Source organism: Taudactylus pleione, unplaced genomic scaffold, assembly GCF_031769625.1.
Source record: "Taudactylus pleione unplaced genomic scaffold, aTauple2 ptg000126l, whole genome shotgun sequence".
Lineage (NCBI taxonomy): Eukaryota > Metazoa > Chordata > Amphibia > Anura > Myobatrachidae > Taudactylus > Taudactylus pleione.
Window position 1 is genome coordinate 3231393 of NW_028284528.1, and position 17982 is coordinate 3249374.

The 17982-nt window shown below is 49.5% G+C and overlaps 1 protein-coding gene across 4 annotated transcripts in view; it reads left to right on the forward strand.

The window, feature by feature from the left end:
• Window positions 1-17982, forward strand: part of PRDM15 (PR/SET domain 15) — a 79447-nt gene that overhangs the window by 60471 nt on the left and 994 nt on the right. For 3 of the 4 annotated variants that reach the window (XM_088472572.1, XM_088472569.1, XM_088472571.1), the window contains exons 21-23: window positions 725-806; window positions 5809-5989; window positions 10686-10892. In XM_088472572.1, coding sequence (XP_088328698.1) covers window positions 725-806; window positions 5809-5989; window positions 10686-10892 — 470 coding nt within the window. Of the gene's footprint in view, window positions 1-724; window positions 809-5808; window positions 5990-10685; window positions 10893-17982 lie in introns of all 4 variants that reach the window. The other variant, XM_088472570.1, reaches the window with a different exon arrangement.

Consider the following 17982-nt stretch of genomic DNA (forward strand, 5'->3'; position numbering starts at 1 on the left):
GGGACAGGTCTAGGTAGCGGGGAGGGGGGTGGTTAGGGTTAGGCACTTAGAGGGGGGATTAGGGTTAGGCACTTTGGGGGGGGAAGTTAGGGTTAGGCTCCCCTAAGTAGGGTTAGGATTAGGAGGGTTAGGTTAGTGGATACTTACCTATCCACGATCAGGATTTCCAGCGCTGTCGGGCTTCCGCTGCGTCGCATTCTGCTCCTGTCGGGCTGCCGCTGACTGGAATCGTGCGGCCGGCCAGCGGTATTTCATACCCATTCCAAATACGGAAACGCATCTGCCATCGGCCTGGTGTAAGTTTTTATGGTGGCATCTAAGGACGCACCAGTCGGTATTACAGCGTGCATGAGCGCTGATAGTGAGCATCTCAGTCCTTGCAAATGCAGCTGCACAGATGTACACAAGGGGAGGAGTTTGTAGCGCCATATGCATAAAGTCGCAGACGGCCGACCACTAGTAGGTGCTGCTGCCTCCACTTCTGATTCTGAATCAGGTCCTAGATGCCACTCGTGTACACGGATGTAGCACCCTTGCAGACCTCTCCCTGCAGTACCCTGGATTCTTGCAATAACATTGGGCTACGTTGCCTCCCCTCCCATAGGAAGGTATGGGCTCTGTATATCCGTATGGAGATCCGGTGGCTGTCTCTGGCCTGAGCTCCTTGTATATAGATGTCTGTGATACTAAGTCTCTTCTGTGGGATGTTTCCGTGTTACTACAGGTATCAAGGACTTCATGTGCGAGCTTTGCGGGAAGACGTTCAGCGAGAAGAACACAATGGAGACCCACAAACTGGTTCACACTGGTAAATATATATCTTCCTTATCTTGCTTGTGGGGGTATTAGTATTAGTGTGCAGCCATCTCCATGACGAAAGCCTCAATCCTGACTTCACTGGTGATGTACTAAGCACTGATGTGCCACATAAATACTGCAGTCTGTGTCACTCTCTAGGTCTCTTTATTCACCAGCAGGGGGCGCTGGGTGCCTGAGTGTCCCTTTTTACTTTCCTCGTCTTGTAGTAGTCCTGTGTTAGTGCTGTAAATGGATCGTGTGTTCTTTCACCACTGGGTGGCAGCACAGGTCACAGCACTGATGTTTGAATCTGACTCCCTTAGTTTTGCTTCCTGTGTGGGGCTCAGAGTCCCTTATTTGTTGCGTAGAATTATAGCTTTTCTGTGGTTCTGGGTTTTTTTTCATTTATAGAACAGTGGGAAAGAGGGAAAGGAGGCGTTGAGTTGTCAGAAGAAGAAATGTGAATGTGGGAGGGCTCCAGGGAGGTTGCTAGTAACCCAAACTTCTAGGCACTGCCTATGTGGGACAGGTATGTGTTGATGTATAGGACAGGTATGTGGAGGTATAAATGATGTAGGACAGGTATGCGGAAGTGTAAATGATGTGGGACAGGTATGCGAAGGTGTAAATGATGTGGGACAGGTATGCGGAGGTGTAAATGATGTGGGACAGGTGTGTGTATGGAGGTGTATATGATGTAGGACAGGTATGTGGAGATGTATATGATGTAGGACAGGTGTGTGTGTGTGGAGGTGTATATGATGTGGGACAGGTGTGTGTGGAGGTGTAAATGATGTGGGACAGGTATGCGGAGGTGTAAATGATGTGGGACAGGTATGTATGGAGGTGTATATGACGTGGGACAGGTGTGTGTGTGGAGGTGTATATGATGGGGGACAGGTATGTGGAGATGTATATGATGGGGGACAGGTATGTGGAGATGTATATGATGTAGGACAGGTGTGTGTGGAGGTGTAAATGATGTGGGACAGGTATGTATGGAGGTGTTTATGATGTGGGACAGGTGTGTGTGGTGGTGTATATGATGTGGGACAGGTGTGTGTGGTGGTGTATATGATGTGGGACAGGTGTGTGTGGTGGTGTATATGATGTGGGACAGGTGTGTGTGGAGGTGTATATGATGTGGGACAGGTGTGTGTGGTGGTGTATATGACATAGGACAGGTGTGTGGTGGTGTATATGACATAGGACAGGTATGTGGTGGTGTATATGATGTGGGACAGGTGTGTATGGAGATGTATATGATGTGGGACAGGTGTGTGTGGAGATGTATATGATGTGGGACAGGTGTGTGTGGAGGTGTAAATGATGTGGGACAGGTGTGTATGGAGGTGTATATGATGTGGGACAGGTATGTGGTGGTGTATATGATGTGGGACAGGTATGTGGTGGTGTATATGATGTGGGACAGGTATGTGTGGAGATGTATATGATGTGGGACAGGTGTGTGTGGAGATGTATATGATGTGGGATAGGTGTGTGTGGAGATGTATATGATGTGGGACAGGTGTGTGTGGAGATGTATATGATGTGGGACAGGTGTGTGTGGAGATGTATATGATGTGGGACAGGTATGTGGTGGTGGTGGTGTAAATGATGTGGGACAGGTGTGTATGGAGGTGTATATGATGTGGGACAGGTATGTGGTGGTGTATATGATGTGGGACAGGTATATGGTGGTGTTGTATTAATGGAAGAGGAGGTTTTGGCCTTGCAGATGAGAGGCGATAGTGTTTGTTCCAACTTTTTATAAACATATGGAAACACTGAAAAATGACGTAAGAGAATGAGGCTAAACCTGAATAAATGCCTAAAGTGGTACAGCGGGCAGAAATCTGCTATACAGTCAGTACGGTGGCGATATCCGTGTAATGCAGGTTGGACAATAAAACAAGCATTTGAGCTGCTCAGAGTTACAGAACTTAGGGCGGGATTAATGAAAATTGTGATACATCTCGCCCTCTTAGCCTGGATACCGCCATCTTTGGTCGCCGGTATACATGTACACTTACCTGCAGGGACAGCACCTCTCATAAAAGCTGTCCCTTGCGGTGAGAAGACTTCCGGATCTATGACACGGGAGTCCTATCGCGCATGCGCTGCACTTTTGGGTCCCTCTCTGGGGCTTCTTGCGAAAAGAAGCCCATAGGATTCTATAGGAAACCGCTTCAACGCAAAGTCTCGTGTTCCGGAGCTTGCTGCATGCAGACACATCACAACCCCATAGAATACTGTGGGTCTGCCGTGCAGCGAGTCCGCAGCGGATATCTGATTTCTGCTGCTGACCCTTTTTAATATATATTGCGAGGCACATGTATTGCCATAAACCTACAAAAGCTTTGATACATCCTCCCACAGTATCATTTTACTTATTGATTGTGTTCTATGCTCATTATTCATTTACTATGTACTAAGGGAATTTTCTACAAAAAAATGTAGTGTTTGACAGGGTCAGAGCATCTATTTTATGTCACATTTCATCATATTAAAAGCCAAGTAGATTTTTAGAATGCTCACAGCAGCACATATATATTTCAGGAGTTGAGTGCTGATCTTGTGAGAGGCTGTGCAGGTACTATGGAGCTCATTCAGACCCGCTCGCAAGTTGCGGCCGCTCGCTGGCAAAAAGGGCCCGGATATTTAAATGAAGTGCTCGCACTGCGTCGCGTACTATGTGCTCACAAGTGTATAAAGACTCCTCCTTGCCACTCGCAACACACGTCATCTCCGGGAAATGTAGGATTAATCGAGCGCCATCGGAGCTGCTCGCAGCCCTTGAGGTTGCCTTACCCCGCCGCAAGCACAGCGATCAGTGCGGCCTGAAATACATACAGGTGACGTGACCAATGACGCTACTTTGCTAATTATGCACGCCCTTTAACCGGCGTTTTTGGCCTGCGTCCGCAACACCACTCCCCCGTTTACAAGCACCTTCCCCAGTTGCCACAAACAAACGGCGCTATCTACCTGATAGTGGCTTACGAGCAACCAAAAACAGATTACTAGACTGGCTTGCGCACGTGCACTGCGATTTATGCGCAGACGGGCGAAAATCGCTCAGAGCGAGCGCAACTTAGCGACCAGGTCTGAATCCGGTCCTATGTTCCTGGCCAGGGGCAGTGTCAGGAGTTCAAGTCAGTCTGTGCAACCTAATACTTAAAGCTGGGCATACACGGCCAGATAAAATGCCTGTCAGACTGACGGACATTTTACCTGGCAGCCTGCCAGCCGCAGATATCCGCGGCATACACTGTGAGATTTCTCTCACAGTGTATCAGCCCGAAATCTGGGGGAGACATTTCCCTGATTTTTCCGTAGGAAGGAACACAGGAAATGGCCGTCTGTCGGCCGTGGTTGGGCATACACCGCCCGATGCGGCCGACAGTTTACCCCATAAATATCGCATCGGACTGGCATGCTGGACAATCCGGCATGGCCGACCGAGCAATATTTAACCCTCGGTCACCCGCATGCACGCTACAATTATCGGGGCGACTCGCGGATATCGGGCGGATCGCCCCGATAATTGTAGCCTGTATGGCCAGCTTTATACACACAGCGGCGCAGATATTTCAGGAGATCTTGTGGACGGCAGTAGTGACCTGTCTACACGATTACGTTAGGGCGGACAGGGCACCATTCATGTCACAGTGGGGCTGATTCAGGGATGTACATTAATTCGATGTTAACGTACATCTCCATTGTTTTAAGATCTGCGCAGGAGCTGGGATGCGCATTTGTGCAGATCTAGGTCTGCGATGTTGCCCGCAGTGCTCCAAAATCCACAGCATGGTTAACCTACTGCTGACGTTCAGGGGCAGCAATGGTGACTAGCGTCCATCTATGAATCAGCCCCAGTGTCATGCGGTTGGGACAGGCGTGTAGCAATATCGCCGTAATACAGCAGCACAGATATTTCAGGAGATGATGGTCGCGTGAAAGGGGCGCTGTCACATGAAAGGGGCACTGTCAAATGAGGACAAATAGTAGAAGGAATAGGATCATAGATTGATTGATTGAGTTTAGGACAATGACCTTACTGTGTTTGGTGCAGAAACATTTATTTTAGCTCTTTGGTAGGTTTCACCCTAGAAAAAAAAAATGGACTCCAAACCGGGTGTCCTGCATAGGAGGTGGGCACAGGTTGTTTCTCGGGTGTCCTGCATAGGAGGTGGGCACAGGTTGTTTCTCGGGTGTCCTGCATAGGAGGTGGGCACAGGTTGTTTCTCGGGTGTCCTGCAGAGGAGGTGGGCACAGGTTGTTTCTCGGGTGTCCTGCAGAGGAGGTGGGCACAGGTTGTTTCTCGGGTGTCCTGCAGAGGAGGTGGGCACAGGTTGTTTCTCGGGTGTCCTGCAGAGGAGGTGGGCACAGGTTGTTTCTCGGGTGTCCTGCAGAGGAGGTGGGCACAGGTTGTTTCTCGGGTGTCCTGCAGAGGAGGTGGGCACAGGTTGTTTCTCGGGTGTCCTGCAGAGGAGGTGGGCACAGGTTGTTTCTCGGGTGTCCTGCAGAGGAGGTGGGCACAGGTTGTTTCTCGGGTGTTCTGCAGAGGAGGTGGGCACAGGTTGTTTCTCGGGTGTTCTGCAGAGGAGGTGGGCACAGGTTGTTTCTCGGGTGTTCTGCAGAGGAGGTGGGCACAGGTTGTTTCTCGGGTGTCCTGCAGAGGAGGTGGGCACAGGGCTGTTCCGTCCTGTGTATGTGATGTGTGGGGTGTCCTGCAGAGGAGGTGGGCACAGGGCTGTTCCGTCCTGTGTATGTGATGTGTGGGGTGTCCTGCAGAGGAGGTGGGCACAGGGCTGTTCCGTCCTGTGTATGTGATGTGTGGGGTGTCCTGCAGAGGAGGTGGGCACAGGGCTGTTCCGTCCTGTGTATGTGATGTGTGGGGTGTCCTGCAGAGGTGGTGGGCACAGGGCTGTTCCGTCCTGTGTATGTGATGTGTGGGGTGTTTGAATTTGCTCTGTCGCTTTTTTTTGTTTCTGTTTTGGCTCCTAATGAAGTGGGGAAGCAGTGGACCTGCTCGGTGTGCGACAAGAAGTACGTGACGGAATACATGCTCCAGAAGCACGTCCAGCTCACCCACAACAAGGTGGAGGCACAGAGCTGCCAACTCTGTGGAACAAAGGTCTCCACTCGGGCATCCATGAGCCGGCACTTGAGGCGCAAGCACCCCGAGGTTAGTTGAGAAGGAGGAAAGCGCCAGCTAGTGGCAGAGCATTGCCCAACTGCCAGTGAGGGTCCTGTTGGCTAAGGGTGGTGGGAATTCTGTCCAACCAGCTTATTTGGTCACTGGCTAATGTGTGAGGCACCATTGCACATCGGAGACACCGGAAATGGCCAATTTGTAGTATTTTTTTTTAATCTCTTCCAAAGAGTATTTTGGGGGATATTAAAATGTCTTCCCTTGTAGCTCAAGTCGCGCCAAATAGCCCCTCTCTGTGCGCAAGGTCCTGGGCAACTCCAATGCAGTGACCGCAGCTTTTCCTCACTCAGTTACGTTGTGCTTCATCTGCGACTTTGTACATGTTTAAAACAAAATTCCTGTGCGGGTAAAGTTGGTGCATCACTGCGTCTGTAGCACAGTGTGAGTGGTGTGTCACTACAGCTGCGTTTTACATCCATGCAACACCTCTACATGCATGCCCCATATTGTTACACTCATTCCCCATACATACACACCCAACATACATGTCCCACATCATTACCCACATTCCCCATACATACACACCCAACATACATGTCCCACATCATTACCCACATTCCCCATACATACACACCCAACATACATGTCCCACATCATTACCCACATTCCCCATGCATACACACCCAACATACATGTCCCATATCATTACCCACATTCCCCATACATACACACCCAACATACATGTCCCACATCATTACACCCATTCCTCATACATACACACCCAACATACATGTCCCACATCATTACCCACATTCCCCATGCATACACACCCAACATACATGTCCCACATCATTACCCACATTCCCCATACATACACACCCAACATACATGTCCCACATCATTACCCACATTCCCCATGCATACACACCCAACATACATGTCCCACATCATTACACCCATTCCCCATGCATACACACCCAACATACACGTCCCACATCATTACCCACATTCCCCAAGCATGCACACCCAACATACATGTCCCACATCATTACACCCATTCCCCATACATACACACCCAACATACACGTCCCACATCCTTACACCCATTCCCCATACATACACGTCCCACATCATTACACCCATTCCTCATACATACACACCCAACATACACATCCCACATCATTACCCACATTTCCCAAACATGCACACCCAACATACATGTCCCACATCATTACACCCATTCTCCATACATACACGTCCCACATCATTACACCCATTCCCCATACATGTCCCACATCATTACACCCATTCCCCATCTATACAACATCCAACATACATGTCCCACATCATTACACCCATTCCCCATCTATACAACATCCAACATACATGTCCCACATCATTACACCCATTTCCCATCTATACAACATCCAACATACATGTCCCACATCATTACACCCATTCCCCATACATGCACACCCAACATACATGAAAAAATTACATGAAATATGCCTTTATTGGCCCCTAATGTACTATTTGCACTGTGATTCAGCAAGTAACGCACGCTAGCAGATGCACGCACCGGGCCGCTGCGAGTATATGCTTATTCTACGTGCGTACATCGAGAACCATCGAACACATTAGTGGTTGACCTGACTCCACGCAGGATGTGCGCCGCTTCCTGCGTGCAACTAGACCTCAGGCTTCAGCCTTCGCCGCAAGGGCTTAATTATGCACGCCCCTAAAACGCCGTCCAAACGCACAGACACGCCTGAGTTTGCCTGACCACCCCACAGAACGGCGCTTCCGGTCAATCCCTGTACTCTGGGTCTGCGGAGCCTCTGCACACACAGTTCCCATCGCAGTGGCCTGATTCGCTCACTGTGATGCATGCGCAGAGCTAAAACATCGTCCGATTGCGTGCGTCTGCATCCGTGCGTTCCTTGCTGAATCAGGCCCTGTGTCCTGACATTGAAATAAGGACTTTCCCTACTTTTCACCTACTCTGATGGTGTGAGCTAAAATGTGCATTACCTTCTATTAAGACCCATATTAACTTAATGCAGATTTAATGTTCAGCCAACTCGCCAGCGAAATCGGCCGTTTATCGCTAAAAAAGACAGGCGCAAAGTTTGCTCCATCTCAGACCAGGAAAAAAAAAAGAAAAATCCCTATTTTTGCCTAAAGATGTGGAGATTTCTTTAGGAACCCACATGCGATGTTTAAAACACTTGTCGCACCAATACGGCCCCTTGAAAAACCAGACCCAATACGTTAAACCAGAGATTACCAAAGTCCGCCATTACAGTCCACGTTTTAGAGATAGCCATGCTCAAGTCCAGATGGTTAAATCAAATGGATTGAGGTACTAATTAAGTCACCTGTGCTCAAGCATGGATATCCCTAAAACGTGGACTGTAATGGCAGACTTTGGGAACCTCTGCGTTTAAACCATTTTCAAAAATATTTTTTTTCACCGAAAATGTGACCAGTCATTTTTAACCAGGTACACCACTTCCGAAAAACTTTTGGGGTAATTAATCATTAGGGGGGTGGGGGGTGTCCGAAGGGTTCTGAAAAAAATCCCCAAATTTTTAGGCAAAAATACGTGTTTTGCATTATTTTTTTTTCCTTTTCTCCTGGTCTGAGATGGAGAAAACGTTTTCCCCTGTTTCAGTCTATCCTATTATCGCGGGTGCCATTAATATTGGTGAGAAAATTGGCGATAATCGGCCGATAATATCTCCGCTAATTGAATATGACCCTAAGTCTTACACTGATTCTTCGTGAGACTGCACTGATTCATATTTTTGTGTGACACTTATTTCTGTGCGCAACTAAGTCTGTGCATGCAAAGCGCAGGGGGACTTGGCGTGGAAAAAATCCGCTGCATCGTAGTGCGTCGTATACAGATTCGCACACAGATATACAAGTGTCGCATATCAATCAGTGCAGTCTCATGAAGCGTTTTTTCGCACGTATTTGCGTTTAAGGCGCATTTTCAAGCAGCAAAGACGCTCGTCACAAGCTGAGCTGCACAGGTCCTGGCGCGCCCAGAGGGGCTGTTTGGCATGGCTGCAGCAGTAGTGCTTGAGGTCACATCTGTATTAAGATTTTGGTCATATTATTAGTATGTACGTTTTTTTTATTCCATATATAGTTTATTACCAACTTGCACAAAACGACATGTTGGGCTGCCTGTGATGTCTTGTCTTATTGCGATACATCTTGGCAGGTGTTGATTAGGGAGGACAGCAATATTATATAATAGCAAATTATTATAAGCATTGGTTTATTTATTTAAAGGGAAACCCCAACATTTTTCTTGCTGTAATTGTCACTTGTTCAAGAAAGTAAGTGTGAAAATATTGTTCTTTTTTAAATGTGGCTGAAGACCGTGAATTTGTTTAGGCACAGCGGGAAGCCTCGCGTCTAATTAAGAGAGAAAAGTGTTTTTTCTACATTTAGGGAGGGGTTTGGATTAGGTAGAAATGAGTGTAGGGGGGGGGGGGGGGGGTTGGTAGCAAACACATGGAGGAATAAGGTCTTATTAGGGAAGACCATTATAATGGGTCATTCGGCACATTGAACTCTAACCCCACACATTGGTCCAACATATTTGGACCAATGTTGGCTGGGCTAACTCTGCAATCTTAAATTCCCTGCTGCTGATCTGTATAAAATACTAAAACTTACGCCGTCTATTCCGGTATATCTGTGAGTAATAACAGCGCTGCTGTGGTAGTGATTATGGTTGTGCAGGTTACACTGTATTATTAGTATTATTATTATTATTTATTATTATTATCCTTTATTTATATGGCGCCACAAGTGTTCCGCAGCGCCGTACATAGAACTAGTAAGTGAACAAGAAACAAGTAACTTACAGTACATTACAGTGCAGGACAAGGACACTATTTATATACATTGCTGCAATAGCGATTAGAGCACTCACAATAAGCACCTGGGAGTTGGCAGTCACGTGTTAGGTGCCCTTATGGGGAGTAGAGAGTAGAAGACAATGTAAAGAGAAGCACATGAGGGAAGAGGTCCCTGCTCATGAGAGCTTACATTCTAAACGGGAGGGTCAGACAGACTGGCGTGACACAGAAGGGAAGGGGCAGACAGACTGGCGTGACACAGAAGGGAAGGGGCAGACAGACAGGCGTGACACAAGGGGAGGGGCAGACAGACAGGCGTGACACAGAAGGGGAGGAGCAGACAGACAGGCCTGACACAGAAGGGGAGGAGCAGACAGACAGGCCTGACACAGAAGGGGAGGAGCAGACAGACAGGCCTGACACAGAAGGGGAGGGGCAGACAGACAGGCCTGACACAGAAGGGGAGGGGCAGACAGACAGGCCTGACACAGAAGGGGAGGGGCAGACAGACAGGCGTGACACAAGGGGAGGGGCAGGCAGACAGTGGTGACACAGAAGGGGAGGGGCAGACAGACAGGCGTGACACAGAAGGGGAGGGGAGGGATAGACAGGCGTGACACAGAAGGGGAGGGGCAGACAGACAGGTGTGACACAGAAGGGGAAGACAGGGAGGAAAGAGCATGAGGTGGGTTAGGATGGGAGCTGGACGGCCTTGATGTATTAGTGGGTCTTGAGAGCCCGTTTGAAGATTTGTAGAGAGATGGAGAGTGTAGAACCCACACTCTGTCACACGCCGCTGCTCCTTTCCCTGCTGACTGTACTGTAACTGGGGTGTTTGTGTCTCCCTGTAGCCGGCGTTGGATGCGGAAGAGGATGAAGAAGTGCAGCAGAATAAACCGATGCGACTGGGTGACAGCCACCCGGAGCAGGACAAGGATGGGGAGGTGGAGGAAGTTGTCCACGAAGACTCGGAGTTTGCACATTATAGCAGCAAAGAGGTGGAATTCACGAGCGGTACAGGAGAAGAAGACGGGTCAGCTGTGGAGACCCTGCAGCAGGTCAGGACATCACAATAGCCATGTTTAACATGTCAGAACACTTTTCAGCCCGCTACAGGGGTGTATAGAGAGGACTGTAGGCAACGGAGGAGGGCATCTAGAAGAAATATCCACGCTCCCTACTGCTAGATTAAGTGTTCTGATGGGCAGGGGCAGTGTAGGAGGTTGGGCCCGGGTATTTTCAGTAGTGCACTTGTTAGTGCACTTGTCCCTACTCAGAGTATTGGCAGCTGTTTCAGGCTTACCCCCAATTTGAAAGCGAGCGGCCTATCCACTCATAAGTAACCAGTGACCGCGCTGAGGGGCTGATTCGCAGACGGACGCTATTCACACAGCCGCTGCATCTACGTATGCTGCGTCTGTGTGAAATAATACAAAAGCCGCAGGAGGCGTTTTGTGTAAAAAGCCGCCCACTGCCGGCTTCTGAGATTCGCTGCTGTGTTCAATGGATGCAGCATCTGATCAACAGAGCGAACATCGGATATCTGAGTACACCTCAGTTTCCTGGGCGATGACTGGGAGGTGGCCAGAAGGGAACGCAAAAGAAATTTCTACTTCAGGGTCCATAGGGGGTCCACAGGGTTGACCTTGGGTATAGGTTGGGAACCAAATCTGGGCACCACGCAGTTAAAGCTTTTAGCTCCCAGGATGCACTTGGGTCCACTCTCCCTATAACCCCGCCCCCCAGCCAGAGGCACCTCAGTTTAAGTTGGTGCCCGGCCGGAGTCGGGTCACCGTTTAGTGCAGTGGGGAGCTGATTAGCAGCCCCTAAGCTTTATTTTTTCTAAAGGACAAAGTTTTTTATTTTTACTTTGGATTCTTCAGAGCGGCAGCGTCAGACTGTCCATAGGACGTCTAAGCTGCCGCCCCGTCACCCTGCTGGCGCTGAGAAGCCAGTACAGATCTGGGGATCTCAGCGGGACCCCAGAGTCTGTACTAGCCGGACTCTGCGGGCGCCCAGGACTGCTGCCGGATCCACGGGGAGCAGGTAAGGCGCGGGTCACTGCTTGCGGTGATCCGCGCATTTGAAATGCAGTCCTGTGTCTCCGGTCTCTGGGGACAGACCGGAGGCGCCAGCAGTGGCGGCGGGCCCCCCCATACCCCATGTGTCCACTAGACCACCAGGGACTTAACGATCGGCGCAGGGAGCCGGCGTCCCGGGGGTTAATAGCCGGCCAGGGGAGGCAGCCGTCCCTGTTTCTGGGTAGGTTGAATGCAGTGTAATAGTGCAGTATATTATATGACATGTTTATGTATATATGTATATATCTGCATTGTATGTGACTTATGCTAGTGCTGACTGTCTGTACTTTATTCTCTCACCTGTCAGTGTATATCTATCCCTTTTCTTTATCTGCCCTAATACAGCTGTGCTTGGGGTGGTTCTGAGACCTCACATCTATATACTTGTTAATATTTGTGAGGTTTGTCACATACTGTTGCGTGCTGCATGTTGCCATATTTTGAGTGGAACTGTGTGTTGCATACGCTGAAAATGGGTCCCTGCAGCTGATTTTTAGTATCAGTCAGGACCAGTATGGCGCTGCTTGATCGCAATGCTTGGTCAGATATGTCTGACCAGGAGATAGAGCGTTATACTGCACCCATTTTTACTATCCTGCAAGCCATGTGCTGCAGGTGTTAGTGCGGAGGATTTAACTCTTAAAGGGTTCTGTATGTGGCGTCATCGGGTGCCGGCCCCTTTCACGACCCCCTTGGGCGGTTTGTTTTCTCGGGATCCTCTCAATTGCGGATTGCTGGGCGGGCCCCATTGTTGTACCTCACTCTCACTTGGGGTTACTTCACCATACTGCCCTTTTCATCTCAGGGTATCTTGCAGTTTCTTGCACTCTTCCCCTATGACACAGACTATAGCTCCCTGCAGGGGTTTTTCGAGTATATGAATTCTCCCTGGTGCCACAATAGTCTGTCATTCCCCTTGCAGGGATTACCACAACAGCCACCCTGGGTGGGTGTCGTTTTCTACGAAACGCAAATTGGCGTGGTTGACGCCCTGTGGTTACTTCCCAGTGGGCTCTGCCGTGAACTGGATACTGTTTTGGGCTCTTTCCCTCTTAGACGGGGGGGGGGGGGGGAAGCCTATTTCAGGTATTATTATCCCTGCTTTAGGGCTGGTAGCAGGTCCATTCTGGTTAAAGTGAATGTTGACCTGCACCTGTATCATACACCCTCAGTATTACGTGCCTTCTGGAGCGGGTGGATCGCATGGCGGGACTCTGGCTGTTGCCAGATACGAGGTATTACAACAGTGTTTGGCCTCCTGTCCCAAATTCCCTGGGGGTCATCACGAGCCCCTCCTGGGGTGGATGGGCGTGTTACTCGTCTGATTACAGACGTTACTACGCATCCCATTCCTGCATGGTCGGATTCTTCCGATCCATAGGTGGTAACTCTGCCTGAAATCAGTATCGCTTTCAGGGGTTGTTACCCATCCTACCATGGCTATAGCATGGTTGGTTAATACTATTGCATACTGAGTTGATGCATTTGTAATGTTTTTTCCCCTCCAACACGTCTGGGGTTCAAATGTATTTGGTCGCTCACGTAATATATGCAGTTGTCATAGGTGGACATGCCTATATTGGATACCAGTCTCCTAACTTTCAGAGTTTCGGCTGCGACTGTATCCTCCGTAATACCCTATGGCTGCGCTCTGTGAATGCAGAGGTGGAGATACCATCTATAGGGTATAGATCTTGTTGGGTTCTGACCTTGACAGTGGCAGTACAAATTTACCGCCTTCAGCTTTGCCCACTACAGGGCCTCAGACTAAGTCTATTAAGTCTTTTTGCCCTCTGGGTCAGCCTAAAGGTCTGTTTTTTCATAGACTGTCGGCCTTTACAAGGGCCGACATATCCAGTACCAAGCAGGCCTGGACTGCCAGCCGATCCTGCTTCTGAACCTACGGATATATCTTCAGCCTGACGAGACAGGCCTACCACTGGGAGATGGCGATTTTCTCAGTTCGCCCGGTACTAGTGTCAAGTTGCCGCGGCTACGTGGGTAGGAGGGTACGCCCTCTCTTTGCTCAGGCGGCCTATTTCCATGTGATGGTACGCAGGCCCTTATTCGGACCCGAACAGGGCCTTACAAATCCAGAAAGCTATACAGTTGTTGCAGTAAGTGGAGCTAATTGGGCCATCCCCACTTTCTCAGCGAGGGACTGGTTGTTCTGCTTTCTTTCTGGTGCGGTGGCTGAATGGTCCTCTTTGGCCTATTCTCTGTCTCAAATTCCCTGAACCAGTTCCTAAAGCTACCTGGGCTCAGGAGGCAATCCCTATGCTCCATCATACTATGTTTGGAACCTGGGGACTTTATGGTATCACTGGATATACAGGACGCGTCCCTACGGGTACTTACAGAGACCTTGCCTCAGCATGGACTGAGGTTTGCTGTATCACAGCACTTACAATTTTTCGGGCTCTGCCTGTTGGGACTGTTCTCAGCCCCACAGGGGTTTACCAGCGTTTTGGATTTTCTGACAGTACTTCTGTTCAGTATATCCCAATGCTCCGGTACCTGGATTACCTCCTGCTCTTAGCAGGATCACCGGGGTACTTTACAGCCGGGTCAGGTTGACTGTGGCTTCTTCAGGGTGCAGACGTTTATTCAATGGGGAAAAAGTCCTCCCTGCATCCCTCTCTGGGTATTCTTCCACTAGGAGCCCTGCTGGATTCTCAGAATCTGAGAATTCTTCTGGCATTATACGGCATCTCCACTCTTCCATTAGGAGTACATGGATGTCTGCGCAGTCGACATATGTCTTTACACTCTGGGATGCATGGTCCACTATTCAGTGTCTGCCTTTGGAAGGGTGGAATGGGCTTAGTTCCATTCCAGGCCTTTCCATAATTGGCTTATCTCCAGATGGAACAAGTTTTTTCTGTCTGATCACTGTTCAAACGATGATGCTCTCCCCGGAGGCAAGTCGGTCCCTTTTTGGGTGACTATGGCCATCTCGTCCAGGGTATTCTTTGTTAAGGACTGTGTCTGGTTCACATCCATTTCAGTGCAGTTGGATGTCTGTTGATTCCACCCTGTCAATTAACTTGTTGGAACTTTAGCCTGTCTTGGGCCTTCACTCTGGCATAGCCCTTGTTTCCCTGTGACCCTGAAAAAGTTCAGTCCGACAGGGTCAGAACAGTGGCTTCCTTTTTAGCAATACTGTTCGTTGGGTGGCAATGTCAGGTATGTCATACATTCGGACATTGTCCGAGGGTCTCCTCCCGACCATCTCGACAGCATTCATTTCAGGTGCTCTCCATTGGGAAGCGGGAGTCCTCAGCCGTCACGACGTGCATCCCGGGGACTAGTCTCTTCCCCAAGAGAGGTTTCATCTCCTGGTGAGCAGGGGGGGCCCCTCCTGAGGTGACCCTCATGGCCTTCTGACTCTATCACACTATGGTGTTACAGTCCAACTCTGGGGATTCTGAAGCAACCATCAGTGACTCTTTGTTGGTGAAGTGGTCCTTCCAATTTGCGTACCTGTGTTCTCCGGTCTCCATTCTTCCTCGAGGGAAGTGTTTCAATCGAGACGGAGATGCTTTCCTGCTGGTGGCTCCTGATTGCCCCAGATGTCAGGGGTACTTGGTTTTTCGGAGTCTCTCCATCGATACTCCATTCCTGATGCTTCACTGCCCAGACCTGTTGTCTCAGGGTCCTAGGGTTTGCCTTTGACCTGGGTCGTTTGTCTTTGACTGCGTCCCTACAGTGGTCTTACGGCTTCCCTGGCTTTGTCATCGTTGGAATGATTAGAGCACATGGATCAGCTTTTGCTGGGACCTACCACAAACTGTGGCAGCCATAATTCTTTTGGTACTATACTTGTCGATACGATCCTCCGGTGTCCAGGATTTCCAGATATTCTGGCATTCCTTCCGGCTGGCTTGGGTTTCACCCTTGGCCTGGCCGTCCTGACAGTTCGGATCTCTACACTGTCAGTATGATTAAGATATGGAATTGCTCCGCTCTGGTATCCAGTTCATCCTTTGGAGTGTTTTCTGGATTATGCCTCCATTTGTCCTCCCTAGGGACTCCTTGGGAGTTAGTAGTGGTTCTTCGTTCCCTTCGGGGACAGTCAATGGAACCGCTGGTTGTGATAGCCATTACATGGTCTATTGCTTTGGCTCTCTCTCTTTCTCTCAGGGTGTTTATATCAACCAGGTGAGTGTCGGAATTGGGAGCGTTCTCATGTGGCTCCCTCTTCTGGAGGGCATCATGTCAGGGTGTGAGTTGTTCTCGCCCTGTGTTTCTTCTTAGTGATTTTTAGGTTCCATATTATTCTGGAATTTATGGTATGGCCATTCAGTCCCCAGTCCTCTCGGCTGGTGTGGCCTCATTGACTGTGGTCCGGCCTCTGTGGATTTATGTGATCTGTTCAAGTTCCTTACGGAAATCGGACTCCTTATTGGTGGTCTGAGATTTCTGGTTTTAACAGGAAAAGATGGCCGGCCTATAGCCAAATGTTGGCTGGATGGCCTCGCATGTCTTCTTCAGGGGCCTACCCATGGGTAGGCCTTTCTGTTGTTGATGCTTGTTTTTCTCGGGCCATGTAACCCTCGTGGGTGGCTCGCTGTGGCGCCTTGGCTGTTTTGCCTTGCTAGGTGGCCACGTGGTCTTCTGTCCACACCTTTTTAAGGTTCTAGGCATTGGTTTCCTTTGCCTCTCAGGATGCTTCCTTTTTGGCGGCGGATTCTCCTCTCAGCACAGGAGCGTCCCCACCCTTGGTTGAACTGCTTTGGGACATCCCCAAGGTCAACCCTGTGGACCCCCTATGGACCCTGAAGTAGAAAACAAGAGATATGGTAAGAACTTACCTTTGTTATCTCTGTTTCTACGAAGTCCATAGGGTCCACAGGGCGCCCGCCCTGACGCACCTGGCTTCATATGGGTTCTGTTACTGGTCACCGGTTTCCCGTCTCCTTTTCTGTGAGTATGGTTCTTGAGTGTTCCAGTTTTCTCTCTCTTTTTCTCTCCTCCGGCCTTTGGCTACTTACAAACTGAGGTGCCTCTGGCTGGGGGGCGGGGTTATAGGGAGAGTGGACCCAAGTGCATCCTGGGAGCTAAAAGCTTTAACTGCGTGGTGCCCGGATTTGGTTCCCAACCTATACCCAAGGTCAACCCTGTGGACCCTATTGGACTTTGTAGAAACAGAGATAACAAAGGTAAGTTCTTACCATATCTCTTGTTGTCTGTCTCATGGGAGTGTCGTGGGTGTGTCCGTGAAAGTGTCGGCGCTCCCAAACGTACAGCCGCAGCCACAAAGCCAACGGTAGGGCTGTTGCAAGTGTCGATTTGCATGAACAAAGGTGTGGCCGATAGTGGCGTCTAAAGAATCATCGGCGGTGTTAGAGGGTGCTAAGATGCTGTAAGTAGGCATCTCCGTACTTTCACATTCAGCCGCAGGCTGCTGCACCAGGGGAGGGCCGATGCTAGCATGTGCATATAATCGCAGCTGCATCTCTGACAACTGACGCAAGAGCGCACGCAGTAGCCTACACCGCTGGATCAGGCCCATGATGTCACATCGTAGGCTGAATCCTAGGTGATATCGCTGGTTCCTTATGAGTCCATAAACTGCATTCTTATCAATGTAACAATTGTAAGAGTATGAGTTTATTAAGCTTTAGTATTGTACCAACTGCAAAAGTAGTGTAGTACATTCATTCATAATCTGGGTGTTTTATGGAAGAATAAGATTTTACCCAGTATCGGATGAACAGTCATCAGTGCCTCTATCTCCTCTCCTGGCTTTACCTTGCTTCCACTACATCCAGCACTAGCGATGGACATAAGAGAGGAACATAGGCATGGGGGAGCTGGACTGTATTGTTGTGATTGAACTAGATCCTTGATCCATTGGAGAACAGGGCTGGGGAACCCTATAGGGGGCGATTCAATTCAGGGCCATGCTGAATAGCCCCACGCTGTCTTGTCCGAGAAGAGAAATGCGACTAAAGTGCCTGCTGGGCGGCTGTTTCCCTGCTTAGCGCGGCACTAACAGTTGCGCAGTCGGCACTTTAGTTGGAGGATGCTGCTTCTCACGAATAAACACCCAAGTCGGAAGCAT